The 20,095-nt window shown below is 50.6% G+C and overlaps 1 protein-coding gene across 1 annotated transcript in view; it reads left to right on the top strand.

The window, feature by feature from the left end:
* Nucleotides 1-2,400: 2,400 nt before the first annotated feature.
* Nucleotides 2,401-20,095, top strand: part of LOC141258703 (uncharacterized) — a 291,618-nt gene continuing 273,923 nt past the window's right edge. The window contains exon 1 of the mRNA XM_073673723.1: nt 2,401-2,924. Coding sequence (XP_073529824.1) covers nt 2,721-2,924 — 204 coding nt within the window. The 5' untranslated portion in view covers nt 2,401-2,720. The remainder of the gene's footprint in view (nt 2,925-20,095) is intronic.

Below are 20,095 nucleotides of genomic sequence, written 5' to 3' on the forward strand. Positions count from 1 at the left end.
GACATTCCTACAAGATGGAGACCTTCCTACAATATGGTGACCAGGATGTGGACCTTCCTACAATATGGGGACCTTCCTACAAGATGGGGACCAGGATGGGCACATTACTACAAGATGGAAACATTCCTACAATATGGAGACCAGGATGGGGACATTCCTACAATATGGCGACCAGGATGGGGACATTCCTACAAGATGGGGACCAGGATGGGGACATTCCTACAAGATGGGGACCAGGACGGGGACATTCCTACAAGATGGAGACCTTCCTACAATATGGTGACCAGGATGTGGACCTTCCTACAAGATGGGGACCAGGATGGGCACATTACTACAAGATGGGAACATTCCTACAATATGGAGACCAGGATGGGGACATTCCTACAATATGGCGACCAGGATGGGGACATTCCTACAAGATGGGGACCAGGATGGGCACATTACTACAAGATGGGGACCAGGATGGGGACTTTCCTACAAGATGAGGACCAGGATGGGAACATTCCTACAAGATGGGGACCAGGATGGGGTATTACTACAAGATGGGGACCAGGATGGGGACATTCCTACACTATGGTGACCAGGATGGGGACATTCTTACAATATGGTGACCAGGATGGGGACATTCTTACAATATGTGGACCAGGATGGGGACACTCCTACAAGATGGGGACCAGGATGGGCACATTACTTCAAGAGGCGGACCAGGATGGGGACATTCCTACAAGATGGGGACCAGGGTGGGGACATTCCTACAAGATCTGGACCAGGATGGGGACATTCCTACAAGATGGGGACCTTCCTACAATATGGGGACCAGGATGGGGACCTTCCTACAATATGGGGACCTTCCTACAAGATGGGGACCAGGATGGGCACATTACTACAAGATGGGAACCTTCCTACAATATGGGGATCAAGATGGGAACATTCCTACAATATGGCGACCAGGATGGGGACATTCTTACAATATGGGAACCAGGATGGGGACATTGCTACAAGATGGAGACCAGGATGGGGACATTCTTACAATATGGCGACCAGGATGGGGACATTCTTACAAGATGGGGACCAGGATGGGCACATTACTTCAAGAGGGGGACCAGGATGGGGACATTCCTACAATACGGGGACCAGGATGGGGACATTCCTCCAACATGGGGACCTTCCTACAAGATGGGGACCAGGATGGGGACATTCCTACAAGATGGGGACCAGGATGGGGACATTCCTATAAGATGGAGACCTTCCTACAATATAGTGACCAGGATGAGGACCTTCCTACAATATGGGGACCTTCCTACAAGATGGGGACCAGGATGGGCACATTACTACAAGATGGGAACATTCCTACAGAGACCAGGATGGGGACATTTCTACAATATGGCGACCAGGATGGGGACATTACTTCAAGAGGGGGACCAGGATGGGGACCTTTCTACAATATGGGGAACAGGATGGGGACCTTCCTACAATATGGGGACCAGGATGGGGACATTCCTACAACATGGGGACCTTCCTACAAGATGGGGACCAGGATGGGGAACATTACTACAAGATGGGGACCAGAATGGGCACATTACTACAAGAGGGGGACCATGATGGGGACATTCCTACAAGATAGGGACATTACAACAAGATAGGGACCAGGATGGGTCATTACTACAAGATGAGGACATATCTACAATATGGGGACCAGTATGTGACATTACGACAATATGGGGCCCAGGAGGATGGGAGACATTACAACAAGATAGGGACTAGTATGGAATATTATGGGGACAAAGATAGGGGACATTACAAAATGCAGACCAGGGTGGGGCACATTGCTACAAGACTTTTGCCACAAAAACTTAAAAATAAAGCATGAAAAAATATTTTCCCACTAAAAATGCTGCTTTATATATAAACTAAAGTAAACAAAAAAAGTCCACGTTTATTATCGCCATATCCATAACGACCCAAGCTATAAAAAATAAAATAAAACAGCAAAAATGTTCAAAAGGTGTATAGAAAAAAAAACGGTATCACTAAAAATGTCACTTTCTCCTGCAAAGAATGTGGCCCCCCAAATAAATTTTTTTCCTGTGTGCGGCCTGTATACCCAGCCAAGTTTGAGACCCCTGGTCTACACTGTCATTGTTAGATACTGTGACAAAGTCACTGGTGAATTGGTGGAGGGGAGACATGTTTCCCTGAGGCTATGGGCGTCAGTGAATTGAAACTGTTAAGTTTCCTCCAGCATGTTATGTGCAAGGAGGGGTTAAGTCTCCATTTCCAAAGGGCGTGTTTTTACCAGAACAACCATAGAGCGGGTGGGAGGTTGTTCTCCATATCTCCTCCCCAGGGTGTAGTCTGGAGGAGGTTTAAATAGTTGGCCAGCTGAGGCATTCAGAGGTCAATGTCTGGAGAAGTAAGCTCCAGAAGGGAGCGTGTGTTTGAACCATGTGGAGTAGCTGAACTCTCAGCAGGTGAATCCCTGCTACTGCAAGGACTGTGTTCTATGTGTGACCATTGTTGCTTTGTTCTCCTGTTTTGCCCAGTGGGCTGTGTTTATTTTTATGGACTAAAGGTTGGTTTATACAGCCCTACAATAAATCCACCAAAGATTTAAAGAGACGGTGTACCTGTTTCTACCTCCGTGTGCAGCCGAGTGAGCGATCTACCACAGGTGGCAGTAGAAGTGCGGGCAAGATCCCCAGGAAACGACAACAGAAATCATGGAGGACCTAATCAAGCACCTGGTGAAAGCTAAGCAAAAGACAAGCAAGCTGCTATTGCAACAGATTCACCAACAGCAGCAGAACCAACAGGACGAGCTCCAACAACAGCAGCAGCAGATGGAATTGCTCGCAGAAGTGGTTCGTGAAATGCCAACAGCCCCTCCCCCAACTCCAGGTGATGACTTGAGCGTCCGGAAAGAGGTAAGACGAGCCATGCAAAAAATGACCCCAGGTGATGATGTGGAGGCGGGTGTTTGAGCGGGTGGCAGAGCGGGAGAGGCTTCCGCCGGAACAGTGGTCGGAGGTGTTGGCCTGTATCTGACTGGTGAGCCCCAAAAGGCTTATTACGACTTGGCCTTGCAGGATGCCCAGGAGTATATTAAACTCAAAACTGAGATACTGGCACGTGCTAGAGTGACTATGTCAGTCAGAGCCCAAAGGGTCCACCACTGGGCGTATTGCGGTGATAAACCACCTCGCTCCCAAATGTTCGATCTCCTCCATCTTGTGCAGAAGTGTTGCAGCCAGAGTCCTCCACGGAATGCGGATGACCTGGTTGACCTAGTAAAAAGATACCAGGTGGTCGAGAGGTCCCTAAAAAAGCCGGGTGGTGCTGCATCTCCATACTGGGGTACTCAAGGGGAGCCAGAGTCCCAAAAGACGGGATGTAGAGCCATGACTGGGGGAGTCCGAGGTCCCCAGGAGTTGCTGAGGGGCTGCCAAAGGCCACAGGGAAAGACATGATCTGCTGGAGGTGTCGCAATCCTGGACACGTAGCCGCCAGGTGTCCTATGTCCTCTGAGCAGATGGACTGCAGCGTAGGAAGACGCTGCTCATACTATGCTTATCCTGTCGGGGTCGTAGCGACATTCCACTCGTCCTCCAGTCACTCCAAATTAAGGCTATGAGCATGGTTCAACCATTCAAAGAATGAGTCAAACAAGCTGGTTCAAACTCAGAGCACGCTCAGAAGGCTACTGGCAAGCCACGATCTCAGCAATGTTCCCTTTATTTCCGCATGCACAAACTTAAATACACTACATAATGGGGAGGGGAAAGGGGTTGTTCGGGGCGGGGTAAGCCATAAATGTCTAGTATCCGGCCACTCCTGATTGGTCCATGTCTCCTTAACTCAGTCTCTGGGCAGACAACCGTCAGTTGATGATTCGGTTTCATTTCTCTGAAACAGGTGCTGGCTGATACTGGCGCCATCTTAGCATAAATTTCGATCTAAGTAACACGTAGCAAGGAAAGCTTATTGTTATAAGACACAAAATGGTGGTTAGTACATAAGCAAAGCGTATAAAAGTATAAAAGTAGAGAAAATATATATTCTTTTTTTACCCTGACATTCCCCCCTAAACACTAAGCTTTCCCTTGCTTCGGGGCCTTTGAGACTGTCCATGTGTGGGGAGAGGGGAGGTGGATTTCTTCACCCAATTATCTTAGAAGCTGCCCCCTTATGGGACGCCCCCAAACAATTGAGGCCTACCCTAAATGACACATGGAGTTCTCCCAACTGACCCTAAACTAGATCTCTCAATTGGACTCTGTCATGGGGGGTCTGGTCAGGCTTGTTCAAAAAAGTGTATTTCTCCATATCTTCCTTACTGGTATCATCATGTAACAGAGATGTGGTTTCTTGATTCAAAAAGGTCTCGGAGGTTGGAACAGCATTGTTTATAGCTTTCCTGTATAAGGAGACTATGCAGCATACCATGTCATTTGTAGCGCCGGCGTCCCTGCCCTCTGCTAGGCAGGGACGCTGTTCCCCTCACCCCTCTGCTCCGAGCCCGGCGTCCTCCTCCCGCTCCGCTGGCAGCGCGCGCTCCTTCCCGGCCACTGTGCTTAGGGCGCGCGCGCGCGCTCCCTCCCTCTTAAAGGGGCCGCGCGCGCCGTCCTAAGGAGTCCCCGGCCAATGGCCGGAGGACTTCACCATATATAAGGCACCTCCTCCAAAATGGAGGTGCCCGAGCAATGTTGTTGCACTGTTCACTACTCTGCTTCAGCCCTCAGGTCCCGTTGCCAGTTACCTGCCAGATACCTGCCAGTTTGCTGTCTGATTCCTGCCTGATATTCTGCTTACCTGCCTGCTAGCCTGAGGTCCGACGGTCTGCCTACCGACTCCTGTCAGTCTGTCTAAGGACCAGCTTGCCCGCTCACCTGGGAGCGCTCCTCTGCTACCTGCCTGCTAGCCTGAGGTCCGACGGTCTGCCCTCCAACTCCTGTCAGTCTGTCTATGGACCAGCTTGCCCGCTCACCTGGGAGCGCACATCTGCTACCTGCCTACTAGCCTACCTGGAGGCTCCGCCGTCACGTGCTGTGACCACCTGCCATTCCAGAGACTCCTGCCCGCTCACCTGGGAGAGCACACCTGTTACCTGCCTGCTAGCCTACCTGGAGGCCCCGCCGTCACGTGCTGTGACCACCTGCCATTCCAGAGACTCCTGCCCGCTCACCTGGGAGCGCATACCTGTTACCTGCCTGCTAGCCTACCTGGAGGCTCCGCCATCATGTGCTGTGACCACCTGCCATTCCAGAGACTCTCGCTTGCTCACCTGGGAGCACACATCAACCATCTGCCTGCTAGCCTACCTGGAGGCTCTGCCATCACAGGTCGTACCTACCCTTTACCCGGAGACTGCCCCGGTCACTTGCCGTGACCTCCTGCCCGTTCATCCAGAGACTACCCCGGTCATTTGCCGTGACCTCCTGCCCGTTCATCCAGAGACTGCCCCGGTCACTTGCCGTGACCTCCTGCCCGTTCATCCAGAGACTGCCCCAGTCACTTGCCGTGACCTCCAGCGCGTTCACTCAGAGACTGTCCCGGTCACCTGCTGTGACTGCCTGCCCGTCTTCCCTGGTCGCCACCCGCTCCCTTACAAGGACCGCCCCCTTGTATAGTAGCTCAGAGGTTCCACCTCCCAGACCCGTTACATCATTCCTGCGCAATTCACTATGTCACAGTAATCAAATCGATACGTCTGGATTTTTGCGTATCTACCCAAAATGTGGTAGCTGTCCACCCTGGGACAGACAGTAAGCATATGGGAAGGATATAGAAGAAGGTAGTCATCTTTTATAGGTTCGTTTTGTCTCTCTTGCAGTGGGAGGCGTGAATCCAGGTGCTCTTGCCCTCAAGCTTCAGAGCTGTAGGAGTAGTCAGGATCACAGTGTAGGGGCCCTCAAATCTGGGTTGGAGACAGTCTTTCCGGACAAACTTCTTTACGTACACCAGGTCGCCTGGGGTGAAATCATGTACCGCATCACCTGTGGATTCTGGGAGAGAAGCAGATACTGTAGAGCGGGTGTTAGTCAATTCTTTAGACAGAGCAATCACAAATTTTACTACTCTATCATGTGTTTCAGACAACTCTTGGGGCCTAATTTCTCCTATTTTAGGTGGGGTCCCAAACAAAATTTCATAGGGAGTTAGCCCATGTTTAGCTTGTGGGGTGTGTCTGATATGATACAATACTATAGGGAGTAGGTCGGGCCAGGGGAGGGGATGATCTTGGGTCATTTTCAAGAGCTGGGTCTTGAGTGTGGAATTCATCCTTTCCACTTTGCCTGAACTGGCAGGATGGTATGGAGTGTGAAGGCCCAAATCTGTTCCCAACATGTTCCAAAGTTCTTTGTAGATATTTGCTGTGAAAGCTGGTCCTTGATCCGATTCTATGACTTGGGGAACTCCAAATCTGCAGGCAATTTCAGTGATCAGTTTCTTGGCTGTGACTTTAGCAGTCATGTTGACAACCGGGTAGGCCTCGGGCCAGGCTGAGAACATATCCACGGCTACCAAAACGTACTCATATTTTCCTGCTTTAGGCATTTGGATATGGTCGACTTGTATTCTCTGCCAAGGGTAGTCTGGTTTAGCCAGGTGTTGGAGAGGGAACCGTGCCGTACACGTTGGGTTGCAAGTAGCGCAGACAGAGCAGGATTTTGAGTATGCAGTCACAGTGGAAGAGATTCCGGGTGCAAAGTACAGTTTCTTGATACATGCCAAGGCTTGATTCTTTCCTCTGTGTGTAGGCCCGTGAGCCCATGCTGCCACGGCTGAGTACATGCGCCTAGGCAAGCAAGATTTTCCGTCCACTTGATAAAGAGTTGAGTCGACCTTTAAATCTTTGCGACCTGCCAGCACGGCTCCCGCCGCTTTCCATTGCTTGACTTCTTCAGTGGGGGTCTTCCTTTGCTCTTCACACAATTTTTCTTCAGGCATCCTGACCCCCCTGGATTCCACTCGTGTCTCCGCTGGACTTGTATGGTCTTCCGCCGGCTGTTCTTTGGCTCTTGCTCTAGTGAGCGCCACAGCTACGGTTTGCAGGGTCTCCCCCATCTCTTCTTCCTTTTCCTGCCACTTTGATGACACATTCTCCACTGCCACAGTCTTGGCTGCTTGGCCAGCTAGGTGGTTGCCCCTGGCTTCCCTGGAATCTAGTCTTCCATGAGCCTTGACCTTGATAACAGCAAGCTGAATGGGTAATTCCAGGGCCTTCATTAGGGCCTTAATCCATGAGGCATGCTTCACTGGTGTACCTGCAGCTGTGATGAATCCTCTAGACTTCCACAAGAGTCCAAAATCATTGCAAATTCCATATCCATACCTAGAATCAGTATATATGTTCGCCGTTGTTCCAGCTGCCAGGTGGCAGGCTTCTGTGAGAGCTACAAGTTCAGCTTCTTGTGCAGACATGTATGGTGGTAGAGCTTCAGCCTTGAGGACTGTTAAGTCTGTTGTGACAGCATATCCCGTGTGGAACTTCCCTTGAGGGTCTGCGAAACGGGATCCATCAGTCCATAGGTGAAAGGCAGGGTGTGCGAGCGGATGTGCCACCATATTCTCTGGAGCAGAAGTCTCTTCCTGCAAAATTTTTATACAATCATGAGGTTCCACCAATGGACCTTCACCCTGTTCGTCTTCCCCCCTAGAAGGTGGAAGCAAAGTGGCAGGGTTGATAGTCAGACATCTGGTAAATGTTATATTGGAGGGCAACAATAGGAAACACTGCAGCCGCAGGTGTCTTTGGTTGGTTAGATGTTTCGGAGATGTTTGTTGCAGAACAGCCGAGAGATCATGGCCAGCCTGTATAACTAGATCATGTCCAAGGACGATATCAGCTGACTTGTCAAGGAGGATGTGAGCAGCGTGGACCGCCTTAAGGCACGTGGGGGCAGTTCGGGCGACAGGGTCCAGGCGGGCTGAGTAGTAGCCTAAAGCCCGATGCTTATGATCATAGCGTTGTGCTAGAACTCCAGAGGCATGACCTTCTGATTCAGAGACAAAGAGGTGAAATGGCTGAGTATAGTCTGGTAAGCCCAAGGCCGGGGCAGAGACAACAGCCTGTTTAAGGCGGTCAAAACATAGTCTGCGTTGGTGAGAGATACGTGAATCTTCAGCATGAAACCAGACGGAGCCTTCGTCCTTAAGACAGTCATACAGGGGTTGCATAAGCTTTGAGGCATCCGGGATCCATTGCCTGCAGTAAGTGATGAGACCAAGGAAAGTCTGCATAGCGGAGTAGGTGGTTGGGAAGGTGATATCCATGATGGCTTGTTTTCTTTCTTCAGTCAGATGTCTAGCACCTTGTGATATACAATGTCCAAGGAAAATGACCTTGGGCAGACACCATTGGACTTTGCCTTTCGAGACTTTACAGTTAGCTGAGTGAAGAAACCAGAGAAAGGATGCTGACATCTCTGACAAATTTTCTTCAGTGCCGCAGAGTAAAAGATCATCCACATATTGTAGAAGAGTGACCTGAGGGTTCTCTTGAACCCATGGCTCCAGAATAGACTTCATAGAATTAATGAATTGGTTAGGAGAGTTCTGGGCTCCTTGTGGAGTCCTGGTCCATGTAAGCTGTGCTCCTTGAAAGGTAAAGGCAAAAAGAAACCATGAATCTTCATGCAAGGGTATACAGAAGAAGGCGTTGGCCAGATCTAACACCGTAAACAAGGTGGCCGTTGGAGGCACTGCTGAGATAAGAGGGTGTTTGGGTTGGGTACCACTGGAGTTTCTAAAATGGTAGCTGCATTGACGGCTCTGAGATCCTGAACCAACCGGTATCTTGGAGGCTCTCCTGGAGCTGTTTTCTTTTTTTTTACAGGAAAGAGGGGTGTATTGCATGGAGATACACATCTGACAAGGACTCCTGACTCCAGGAGGGAAGCGATTTGGGTACCCAAGCTTTGTTCTTGTGCCGCCTTGAGGGGGTATTGTGGCAACCGTGGGTACCTGTGTCCAGGCTTGAGGTGTACTTGGACCGGGGGAACCTGCAGGAGGCCAACGTCCTCTGGCCCGCTGGACCACAGAGAGTGAGGGAACTGTGAGGTTTCAAGAAGAGTGTGAGGTTGTATGGTCATCATCATGAGAGGGAAGGCTTTGAGAACGCAGCGGTCTTCAGTCCCTTGTTCGGAATGAGGGTCTCGCAGAAGAAGCTCCATACCATGGTTTCCGCAGGTAATAGTTGCCTTCATCCGCTCTAAGAGATCGGCTCCCAACAAATTAACGGGGCAAGTTCCTGAGACCTAGAATCTTGTGAGTACTCCAGTGAATGGTCCTGCAGACACAGGGACTGTGAGTGGAGAGGAAATATGTTGGCCTTCCACCCCAACACAGGTGAGGGTATCCGGTGATAGGGATACCGAGGGAGGGAGCTGTGTGGAAGAAATGACAGATGTGGCTGCCCCAGTGTCCACCAGGAACTTCAATGGTTGATGGTCCACCTGTAAAGTGACAGTCCCACAGGCGGCCGTGGGGTGCGTAGCCGGGAAAGTGGACACTGGTTGACCGGGCCGTCATTGGCGTGGGTGAGATGGTTCACGGGAAGGTCCATGGTTGTGTGGACCGTCATGAAACGAGCGGTCATGGTACTGTCTGCGGGTTGGACAGTCTCTGAGAATGTGATTAGGGCTACCACATTCCTAACACAGCATGCGTCCTTCAGAATCACGAGATTGTCTCTAGGTGGCCCCCTATCATTTCTTCTGTCTTGTTTTCTATATGTGGGAGGAGTATCATCACTGTAACATACCTGGCGGCGTCCTTGCATGGTGGTCCATCTCCCACTGTGCAAGAGCGCGCACTTGATCTCCAGTCCAGAATGTCTCTCTGGCTTCCCTCCATGCTGTCTGTTTGTGTCTGTTTCTGCTGCTTAAGGGCGGCGCCCGATCACTTCCTGCTTTTTGTACATGCTGTGGGTCACACCCCTTGTGCGTCCTCAGCCTATTGCTGTCTGTCACCTGGTATATAGCTCAGCTGCTCCCATCTATCCCTGCCTGAGCATAGTGTTTCATTCAGTGTGTGCTTTCACTCTGAAGGTGCCAGGTCCCGTTCTTTGTCTCCTGTCTTGCGGTATCAGTTCCCGTGTCTGAACTGAGTCCTGTCTATGTCTCCTGCCTTGCGGTATCAGTTCCCGTGTCTGAGCTGAGTCCTGTCTTTGTCTCCTGCCTTGCAGTATCAGTTCCCGTGTCTGAACAGAGTCCTGTTTGTGTTCCTGCCTTGCGGTATCTGTTCCCGTCTGAACAGAGTCCTGTTTGTGTTCCTGCCTTGCGGTATCTGTTCCCGTCTGAACAGAGTCCTGTTTGTGTTCCTGCTTTGCGGTATCTGTTCCCGTCTGAACAGAGTCCTGTTTGTGTTCCTGCCTTGCTGTCTCTGTTCCCGTTCCTCTGTTCCCTGTTGTCTGTGCCTCGTTTCTACTTTAACCTTGTCTCCCTTTTCCCTCTATGTCTGTTTTCTGCGTCTTTCTGCAGAGTCTGAACCCGCTCCTAAATTCCTTCTCGTCGTCTCTGTACCTCTGTTGTGAATTTAGTGTACGCTCGCTACTTCTATGTAAGTACTGTGCGTGCGTCCTATCCCCTTGCCTTGTTTACCGCTCTGCGGTGTCCGCTCTGCTCCTGCTTAGCTTGCCGCTCTTGCGGTTTCTGCTCTGCTCCTGCCTTGTTTACCGCTCTGCGGTGTCCGCTCTGCTCCTGCTTAGCTTGCCGCTCTTGCGGTTTCTGCTCTGCTCCTGCCTTGTTTACCGCTCTGCGGTGTCCGCTCTGCTCCCGCTTAGCTTGCCGCTCTTGCGGTTTCTGCTCTGCTCCTGCCTTGTTTACCGCTCTGCGGTGTCCGCTCTACTCCTTTGCTTACCGCTCCGGCGGTTCTAGTCTGCTCTGACTCCTTTGCTTACCGCTCCGGCGGTTCTAGTCTGCTCTGACTCCTTTGCTTACCGCTCCGGCGGTTCTAGTCTGCTCTGACTCCTTTGCTTACCGCTCCGGCGGTTCTAGTCTGCTCTGACTCCTTTGCTTACCGCTCCGGCGGTTCTAGCCTGCTCTGACTCCTTTGCTCGCTGCTCCGGCAGCCTTGCTCCGCTCTGACCCTTTTGCTCGCTGCTCCGGCAGTCTTGCTCCACTCTTGCTCACCGCTCCAGGCGGCCTCATCCTGCTTTACTCTTGCTCACTGCTCCGGCAGTCTCGCTCAGCTCTGATCCTTTGTTCACCGCTCCTGGCGGCCTTGTCCTGCTCTACTCTTGCTCACCGCTCCAGGCGGCCTTGTCCTGCCCTGTTCTCGCTCACCTCTCTGGGCGGCCTCACTCTGCTGTGTTTGTCCGCCACATCTGTGGTTCTGTTCCTGAGTCCCAGTGTGTACTGGGTCCTATCCCGCCAGTGTCCCTACCTGCTAGTGCCTCCCTGTCTGCACTCTAGCTGTGCTTGCCTGTACCCCTCTGCCTGTATTGTTCCTGAGTCCCAGTGTGTACTGGGTCCTATCCCGCCTGTGTTCCTACCTGCTAGTGCCTCCCTGTCTGCACTCTAGCTGTGCTTGCCTGTACCCCCCTGCCTGCATACCCGCCTGCCTGCATACCAGTCGTGCCTGCCTATACCCACCAGTCTGTGTGCCAGCCTACCAGTCTGTTCCTGTATTCCCCTGTGTGGGTCAACCCCCGTGTCCGGAGTTTGACCTGGAGTAGCACCTGGTCCCTCTGCCCGGTTTCTCCCTGGTGCACTGGCGTCGTATGCCGTCGTGCCACCTTGGTCGGATCGGCCAGATACTTAGTCACGCCCCTCCAGGCACTCTTCGGTCCATGGTCCAGTGGAACCACAACACCCGCACACGCCAGTCAGTCCGGGCGTGTGCATTACAATCACCTGTGCCTTTAACCATTACCCACTTGATTCCATATTGGTTGCCAGGGGGTGGGTAGCTTTCTTGAGCTTGATATACCATGTCAGGAGCGGCTTTCTTCTTTGGCTTAGTATCCTTTTCCAATTTTTAGCATAGCTTTTTGGAAAGCTTTGACAATGTCCACCGCGTCGTTAAAAGAAGAAGAACGGATCTCGGGGCGTACCCTCAGAACCTCATCTCTGAGAGCATCTTGTAGGCCATCTACTAGGGCCTGAACCAACAGGGCGGCCTGCGTCTTGACGTGAGGACTGTATCCGAGATCCTCAAAATGCATGCTGAGTCTTGCAGCATATCTTTCCACAGATTCATCAGGGTCTTGTTGAACATCTTGTACAGACCCAGCTTGATCTGACAAGCGATCCTGAGCCCAGGCTTTTAACTGTTTCATGTATTCTAGGCCGGATTCATACGTACTAAGGGATCCTGCTTTTGTGGAATCCATGGCCTTTTCGATAGTAGGCAGGAAATATTCCTTGGCCTTCACAGATGTGATACCTGCCAAATCAGCCCAGGTTGCACCATAAATGGCTCTGGTTGTGTCCAAGCGTCTAGCATACTGCATGGGAGATTTATCGGGATCAGGAAGCTTTGAGACCAGAGTGTCTACTTGTACTGGGGTAAAGGGTTGATATTTGATCATCCCTAAAGGTCCAGGAACTTGTTGAGGACCGGGCAGCGTCGCGTGTTCCTTGGTGGTGTTTGGGGTGGCCGCTAGGGAGGATTCTTCAGGCAACAGAACCGCATTAGGTATCGGTGTCGGGGAGGAGGTTGCCACTAGTAGCTTAAGGGCCAAAGGCATAGCAGCATGAACTGCTGGACTACGGACACATACAATGCGTATTGAGTCCAATCCATGGGGGAGGGTCTCCATGCCTTCCTTGAGGGCTAGTACGTGTTCCTCCATGCACGGCCTGAGTGGGTAGCCGAAAATTCCAGAAGATATAAGTGGTATCGCTAAAGTGCGTCTGGGCATATCCTGATGACTCAATTTTCCTGCATGGAGGAGTACTGAACGGATGGTAGATGCGAGAGTGGAACGTGACTGTTCGGGGTTCTGGGGGTCATAAATAGGACCCACTGCATGTATGATGACATCAGCGGGCAGTCTACTCGCACGGGTGACTAAGGTCTGGCCTTTTGAAAGCTCTCCGTTTTCGGCTAAGTGAGCCTGGCATTCTGCAGCCAGAGTGGAACCAGCAGCAAGGGCAATTTTACGAGCCAATCCTCCAGCATGGCTCATACGGGTGTTTGCAGGGTTGACTATGGCCCCCACCCGATGTGTAAGGATGTCACCATAGCCTATTGACAGAGTGACAGGGCGTCCTGATGGGTCTACTAGATTCCGGGAGCGGCAGGGGTCCCAGACTTCTGAGGGGCTGGGGGGTGGTGCTCTTTCAGCCGTTGCTTGGAGCAAGGGCCAGAGTATGGGTAATGAATGTGGGGTGGAGGATGCCATAGGAGACGTATGGGGTAAAGGGAGGGGCGCTGGAGTATCTTGAGCCCATCCCTCATCTGGCTCCGTATCATCTTGAGTAACAGTATGTTGGCGGAGCGAGAGCAGTCTGGCCTGAAATTCTGGGGAGCTGAGGAGGATATCCCCAGGGTTATGGGCGACCCCCCCCATGGGGAACAGAGGGAGTGCCTCAGCGTCGTGGGCTGGAGCAGAGGGTATCACATTAGTTTCAGATGGGTGCTCTGGGACTGCGGGCTTTTCCACCCGTGCTGGCGGCTGGTAATAAGCACCGGACGGATCTAGTAGTGGATATAGGCCGGATTGGGGCTTTCCGGGCCTCCCACAACAAGTAAAAGGTGTAGTAAGATGGCCGTTGGAGGGAGGAGTTGGAGTGGGGGTGAGATTGTTCTTGGAGACAGGCTGGGCATCGTGCCATGGGCGGCCCGCCCCACAGACACAGCAGAACTTCGCCCAGGGCGAGTTTTGCTCTCCGCACATACGACACGTCCATCCTTCCGATGATTTGGCGTCGGCGCCATTATAGGGTGGTGGCTGAGGGCTCGGTGTAGTGACAGGCATCAACGGGGTTACAGCCAATTTAGGGTCACATAACAAATCACATTCTGCAGCTTTCATGTATTCGAACAAAGGCTCGGCATTCCCTGTTCCCCCTGCACCATCTACTTCTTTCCAGCCCTCAACCTTTAAATCATTTGCTACTCTAAAATGTGCCTGAGCCTGGTGCAGGAGTCCTTCATCACTCAACTTCCCCTTTTTTTTTTTTTTTTTGTAACGCATTCCTTCTACACTGAAGGCTGAAGTCTGCCCGTACTGGGTAGTCTTATCATTTAATACAGATTCCTAACATTCTTAACAGCCTTCTTGCTTTCCCGTGACTCTAGTAGCTGAATGACTCCCACTGCACCATCCGGCAACTTGCCAGGTCTTTCAGATTTAAACATACGCAACATTTTCTTATAGAATGCAATGATCTGTCGCGACTCAGATCACTGCTGCAGTCCACAGGTCGCCACCGGTCAGTGTAGAGCACACCTCAATACACTGGTGAGATAGAGAGACACCTCAATCTATCCCCTTCCCTAACCTTGAATGGCGACTTTACAGTGCGACTCACCACGGCACCCTGACTACAGGTCACCACCCGTCAGTGTAGAGCACACCTCAATACACTGGTGAGATAGAGAGACACCTCAATCTATCCCCTTCCCTAACCTTGACTTTACAGCAGTCTCTGTGGTAGACGAAGAGCACTCCTCAATTCGTCACAGATTCTTTCTCCCTTACACTACAATTCAGGGATGGCTTGGAATCGACTATTAGTCACGGGAGGCAACTATCTAAGAAAAGTACAGTGACCGGGGGAGGAGGAGGTGGTGTGCACACAAGCACGCGCAGGCAAGCGACTTCACTCGGTCTCACAGTTGCTGGTTCAGGACGTGGCGCGGGACGCCCGAGGTCTCACCACTCGACCGGTCACCCACCCAGATCCAAACTGACAACCCCACAGGAACCGCTGCAGCTGACACACAGGCAAGTGAGACATATAAAATATATCTCGACTTACCGTGTTCGATGGAGGTTGATCAGGCCTCAGATTCAGCCGCCGCGGTCACCACCAGGGAAGTCAACAATATGGGTCCGGGAGGGCGGCGTACCGCTAGCCACACCCCACGTTGGGCGCCATTTGTCGGGGACGTAGCGACATTCCACTCGTCCTCCAGTCACTCCAAATTAAGGCTATGAGCATGGGTCAACCATTCAAAGAATGAGTCAGACAACAAGCTGGTTCAAACTCAGAGCATGCTCAGAAGGCTACTGGCAAGCCACGATCTCAGCAATGTTCCCTTTATTTCCGCATGCACAAACTTAAATACACTACATAATGGGGAGGGGAAAGGGGTTGTTCGGGGCGGGGTAAGCCATAAATGTCTAGTATCCGGCCACTCCTGATTGGTCCATGTCTCCTTAACTCAGTCTCTGGGCAGACAACCGTCAGTTGATGATTCGGTTTCATTTCTCTGAAACAGGTGCTGGCTGATACCGGCGCCATCTTAGCATAAATTTCGATCTAAGTAACACGTAGCAAGGAAAGCTTATTGTTATAAGACACAAAATGGTGGTTAGTACATAAGCAAAGCGTATAAAAGTATAAAAGTAGAGAAAATATATATTCTTTTTTTTACCCTGACAATCCCACCGGCAGTGTGGACTATCAGCAAAGAGATGCCCTTCACCTTATAGACTGGGATAGTATCTTCAGTAATAGGAGCACGGATAGAAAATGGGAAATTTTCAAAACAGTCCTACATAGTCACTGTAGAAGGTACATACCTTATGGGAATAAAAGGGCTAGGAATAGGAGGAAGCCAATGTGGCTAAATAAGGAAGTCAAGAGGGCAATGAAAAACAAAAAAAGGGCTTTCGGTAAACTTAAACAAGAAGGCAGCGAGGAAGCGCTAATATCTTATAGGGAAAAAAACAAAATCTGTAAGAAACAAATCTGTTCTTTAACTATATAAACAGTAAAAGGATTAAAACTGATGGAGTTGGCCCATTGAAAAATAACCTGGGTAAAATCCTAGAGGGCGATGAGGGTAAAGCAAACCTACTCAATAGCTTCTTCTCCACTGTTTTCACAAAAGAAAACAATTTATCGGAGGAAATGCAGAGTGATAAAGTAAACCCTCCGCTAAATATCACCCACCTAACCCAGGAGGAAGTTCAGAAACGCCTAAATAATATCAAAATAGACAAGTCACCAGGCCCAGATGACATACACCCTAAAAGACTTAAAAGAATTAAGTAATGTGATAGACAGGCCGCTGTATCTTATATTCAAGCACTCTTTATGGACAGGGACTGTCCCACTAGACTGGCGCCAAGCAAATGTGGTACCAATATTCAAAAAGGGGTCTAAAAGTGACCCTGGGAACTATAGACCAGTCAGCTTAACGTCTGTTGTGGGTAAATTGTTTGAAGGATTTCTTAGAGATGCTATTGTAGAATATCTTAATGATAATAACTGTCTAACTCCATATCAACATGGATTCATGAGGGATCGCTCCTGCCAAACAAACCTGATCGCCTTCTACGAGGAGGTGAGCTCACAGCTGGACCGGGGAGAGTCAGTGGATGTTGTATACCTTGACTTCTCCAAAGCGTTTGATACCGTGCCACACAAAAGGTTGGTATATAAAATGAGAATGCTTGGTCTGGGGGATAATGTGTGCAAGTGGGTAAATAGCTGGCTGAGTGATAGAAAGCAGAGGGTGGTTATCAATGGAGTAAGCTCAGGGTGTGTCAGGGTTACTAGCGGGGGGCCTCAAGAGTCTGTCTTGGGCCCTATATTATTTAATATATTTATTAATGATCTAGTGGAAGGGTTGCATAGTAAAATAGCAATATTTGCAGATGATACTAAACTTTGTAAAGTAGTTAATACAGATGAGGATAGGTGTCACGGGTGTGTCGCCACGAAGATCGTCACGATTACACAGCCTGACTTCTCGCAGCTGACTTTTTGGTGCTTTGTGTTTTTCGGCAGTGAGGGAGTTAATTCTCTCTCTCTCTGTGCTAGACGAGGTCCAGCCTCGCCCAGCTGCAATCAATGCTGCTGTAGTGAGACTCCTTCAAATGCCTGCTGGTCTGTTTGGGAAGTGTCGGTGAAAGCATTTCATGCAGACTAACAGAGCGGATCGTGGTATTTGGAGTTTCAGAGATAAGTGTATTTGGAGTGTTTTTTCCCTTCCTCGCTTTATCATTTATCTCCTTTCCCGTTGGTGTTCCCTCTGTTGTAGTTGTGTAGTTTTTGTATGCAAGGTGGTTTTGGTTTTTCCCTTGTACTGTCTCGTTCGTCTAAGTACTGTGTGTGGGCATATTATTACTTGTCCCCTTTTGTTGTGATCGGGGTCCTTCTCAGGACTAGATTACTTAGGTGCAGGGATCCTCAGGAGGTAGGGGTTACGCTGGCGGCCTGGACCTCTGTACCTTTAACAGTACCTCCAGGTTGAGGGATTAGTCAGGGCCCCAGCTTAGGGTCAGCTTAGGCCCCCTACCTCCAGTATTCAGAGACAGCGTGACATTTTCACCGACCCACTTAGTTTTTCTCCAGCTACCATGGATCCAGTAGCCGGTCTAGCTCGGCAGTTGCAGAGTTTGTCCATGGAGCTGGCGAATGTTAGGTCCAAGGTTTTGTATCCTCAGGAGCAAGCCGGACCAGAACCTAAAGTAGCTCTCCCTGACAGGTTCACTGGGGGGCGGGACAAGTGTTTTGTTTTCCGGGAGGCATGCAAGTTGTACTTTCGGCTGCGGCCTCGGTCATCGGGGAGTGAAGAACAAAGGGTGGGAATTGTCATCTCGCTCCTACAAGGGGACCCACAATCTTGGGCGTTCTCTCTTCCCCCGGGCTCCCCGGCTCTCCAGTCAGTGGATAGGTTTTTCGCTGCTCTGGGACTCGTATATGATGACCCAGATCGGATCTCCCTTGCTGAGTCTAAGTTACGTAGGATCCAGCAGGGAGATCGTCCGGCGGAGGAATTCTGTTCGGAGTTCCGTAGGTGGGCCACGGACACCCAGTGGAATGACCCGGCTCTTAGGAGCCAGTTTTGTCACGGTTTATCCGACAAATTACAGGATGTGTTGGCACAGTATGACTCTCCCGCGTCACTGGAAGCCGCTATGGCCCTTGCTATTCGCGTTGACAGACGGCTTCGGGAGAGGTGCGGGATAACTCTACCCCCTGTGATGACTCCACCTCCTACAAGGTCCCCTCATATGGTGGTTCCCCTGGTCAGTCCAGAAGAGCCTATGCAATTAGGAGGGACATCATTTCGGGGGAGGGGACCGGTGGTGCGCCATAAGACAGGAAGGTGTTTCTTTCTGCGGGAGAAAGGGACATTTTATTAGGGGGTGTCCATCCCGTCCCTTGCAGAGTGAAGAGTCGTCGGAAAACTGTTGATCCCAGGTTGTGTGGTGGACGGCAATCTGGGAGTAGGTATTTCGTCCCTAGGTTCGTCTCAGTTTCTCGTACCGGCAGAGGTGGTGGTGGGTACGAGAACTGAGAGGATATCTGTTCTTCTGGATAGTGGGGCCGGGGCTAATCTGGTTGATGCTCGGTTTGCCCGGGTTCAAGGTATGCGATTGAGTGACTTGGCTAAACCCATCCCCATATTCTCGATCGATGCCAGGCCTCTCGGTCAGGGAAGTTTTTTGCAAGCTGTGCATGACGTAAAACTTCAAGTGGGGGCGATACGTAAAGAACTGTTGTCTTGCTACGTGTTGGAAGGTCTTCCCACTCCTATAGTGTTGGGTCTTCCTTGGTTAACTAAGCATAACCCGGTTATTAATTGGCAAACCAGAGAGATAAGCCAATGGAGTAAATTCTGTAATAAAAACTGCATGAACACGGTCATCGGTGCGGTTACTCCTTGGGTCTTACCTCCATTTCTGGCGGACTTTGAGGATGTATTCTTGGAGAAAGGGTGTCAGGAACTACCTCCTCATCGCGAGTATGACTGTTCTGTAAAACTGCTCCCTGAGGCCAAGTTACCTAAAGCTAGGTTGTATAACCTTTCTGGTCCTGAGAGGCAGGCCATGAAGGATTATATTTCAGAAAGTCTGGCTAAGGGGCATATTAGACCTTCATCTTCACCGGTGGCTGCGGGGTTCTTCTTTGTTAAGAAGAAAGATGGAGGCCTACGCCCTTGCCTGGATTTCCGTGAACTTAATCGGATTACGGTCCGAGATCCGTATCCGCTCCCACTTATTCCCGATCTCTTTAATCAGATCGTGGGCGCCAAATGGTTCTCTAAGTTGGATCTCAGGGGGGCGTACAATCTGATTAGGATGAAGGAGGGGGATGAGTGGAAGACGGCGTTTAACACTCCGGAGGGGCATTATGAGAACCTTGTCATGCCATTCGGTCTGACTAATGCCCCGGCGGTGTTCCAACACTTTGTTAATGACATTTTTCGCCGCCTGGTGGGACAGTTTGTTGTCATATATCTGGATGATATCTTAATTTACTCGCCGGATCTGGTGTCTCATCAGGAGCACGTTAGGCAGGTGTTACAGATCTTGCGGGATAATAAACTGTATGCCAAATGGGAAAAGTGTGTGTTCGCTGTACAGGAACTCCAGTTTTTAGGCTTCCTGGTTTCAGCGTCCGGTTTTCGTATGGACCCTGGGAAAGTGCGGGCAGTTCTTGAGTGGGATCGGCCAGAGAATCTTAAGGCACTACAACGTTTCCTGGGGTTTGCTAATTATTACCGGAAGTTCATTCGTAATTTCTCGTCCATGGTTAAGCCTCTCACAGACATGACTAAAAAGGGGACGGATTTTTCTAGGTGGTCTGACAAGGCTTGTCAAGCATTCTCCTCCTTGAAAAAATGTTTTGCCTCGGCACCCATACTCATTCAACCTGATGCGTCACAGCCATTCATTGTAGAGGTAGACGCTTCCGAGGTAGGGGTGGGAGCAGTATTGTCACAGGGTTCGTCCCCTGGTAAGTGGCATCCGTGCGCCTTTTTCTCTAAAAAATTGTCGTCCGCTGAGAGGAATTACGATGTCGGCAATAGGGAACTCTTGGCCATTAAGTTAGCTTTTGAGGAGTGGCGCCATTTTTTGGAGGGGGCAGTCCATCCGGTCACCGTCATCACCGATCACAAGAACCTGCTATATCTGGAGTCCGCGAAACGTCTGAATCCCAGACAAGCTAGGTGGTCATTGTTT

The sequence above is a fragment of the Phyllobates terribilis genome, unplaced genomic scaffold (genome assembly GCF_046119375.1).
Source record: "Phyllobates terribilis strain yellow unplaced genomic scaffold, ASM4611937v1 Scaffold_3__8_contigs__length_932513732, whole genome shotgun sequence".
In the NCBI taxonomy this organism is placed as follows: Eukaryota; Metazoa; Chordata; class Amphibia; order Anura; family Dendrobatidae; genus Phyllobates; species Phyllobates terribilis.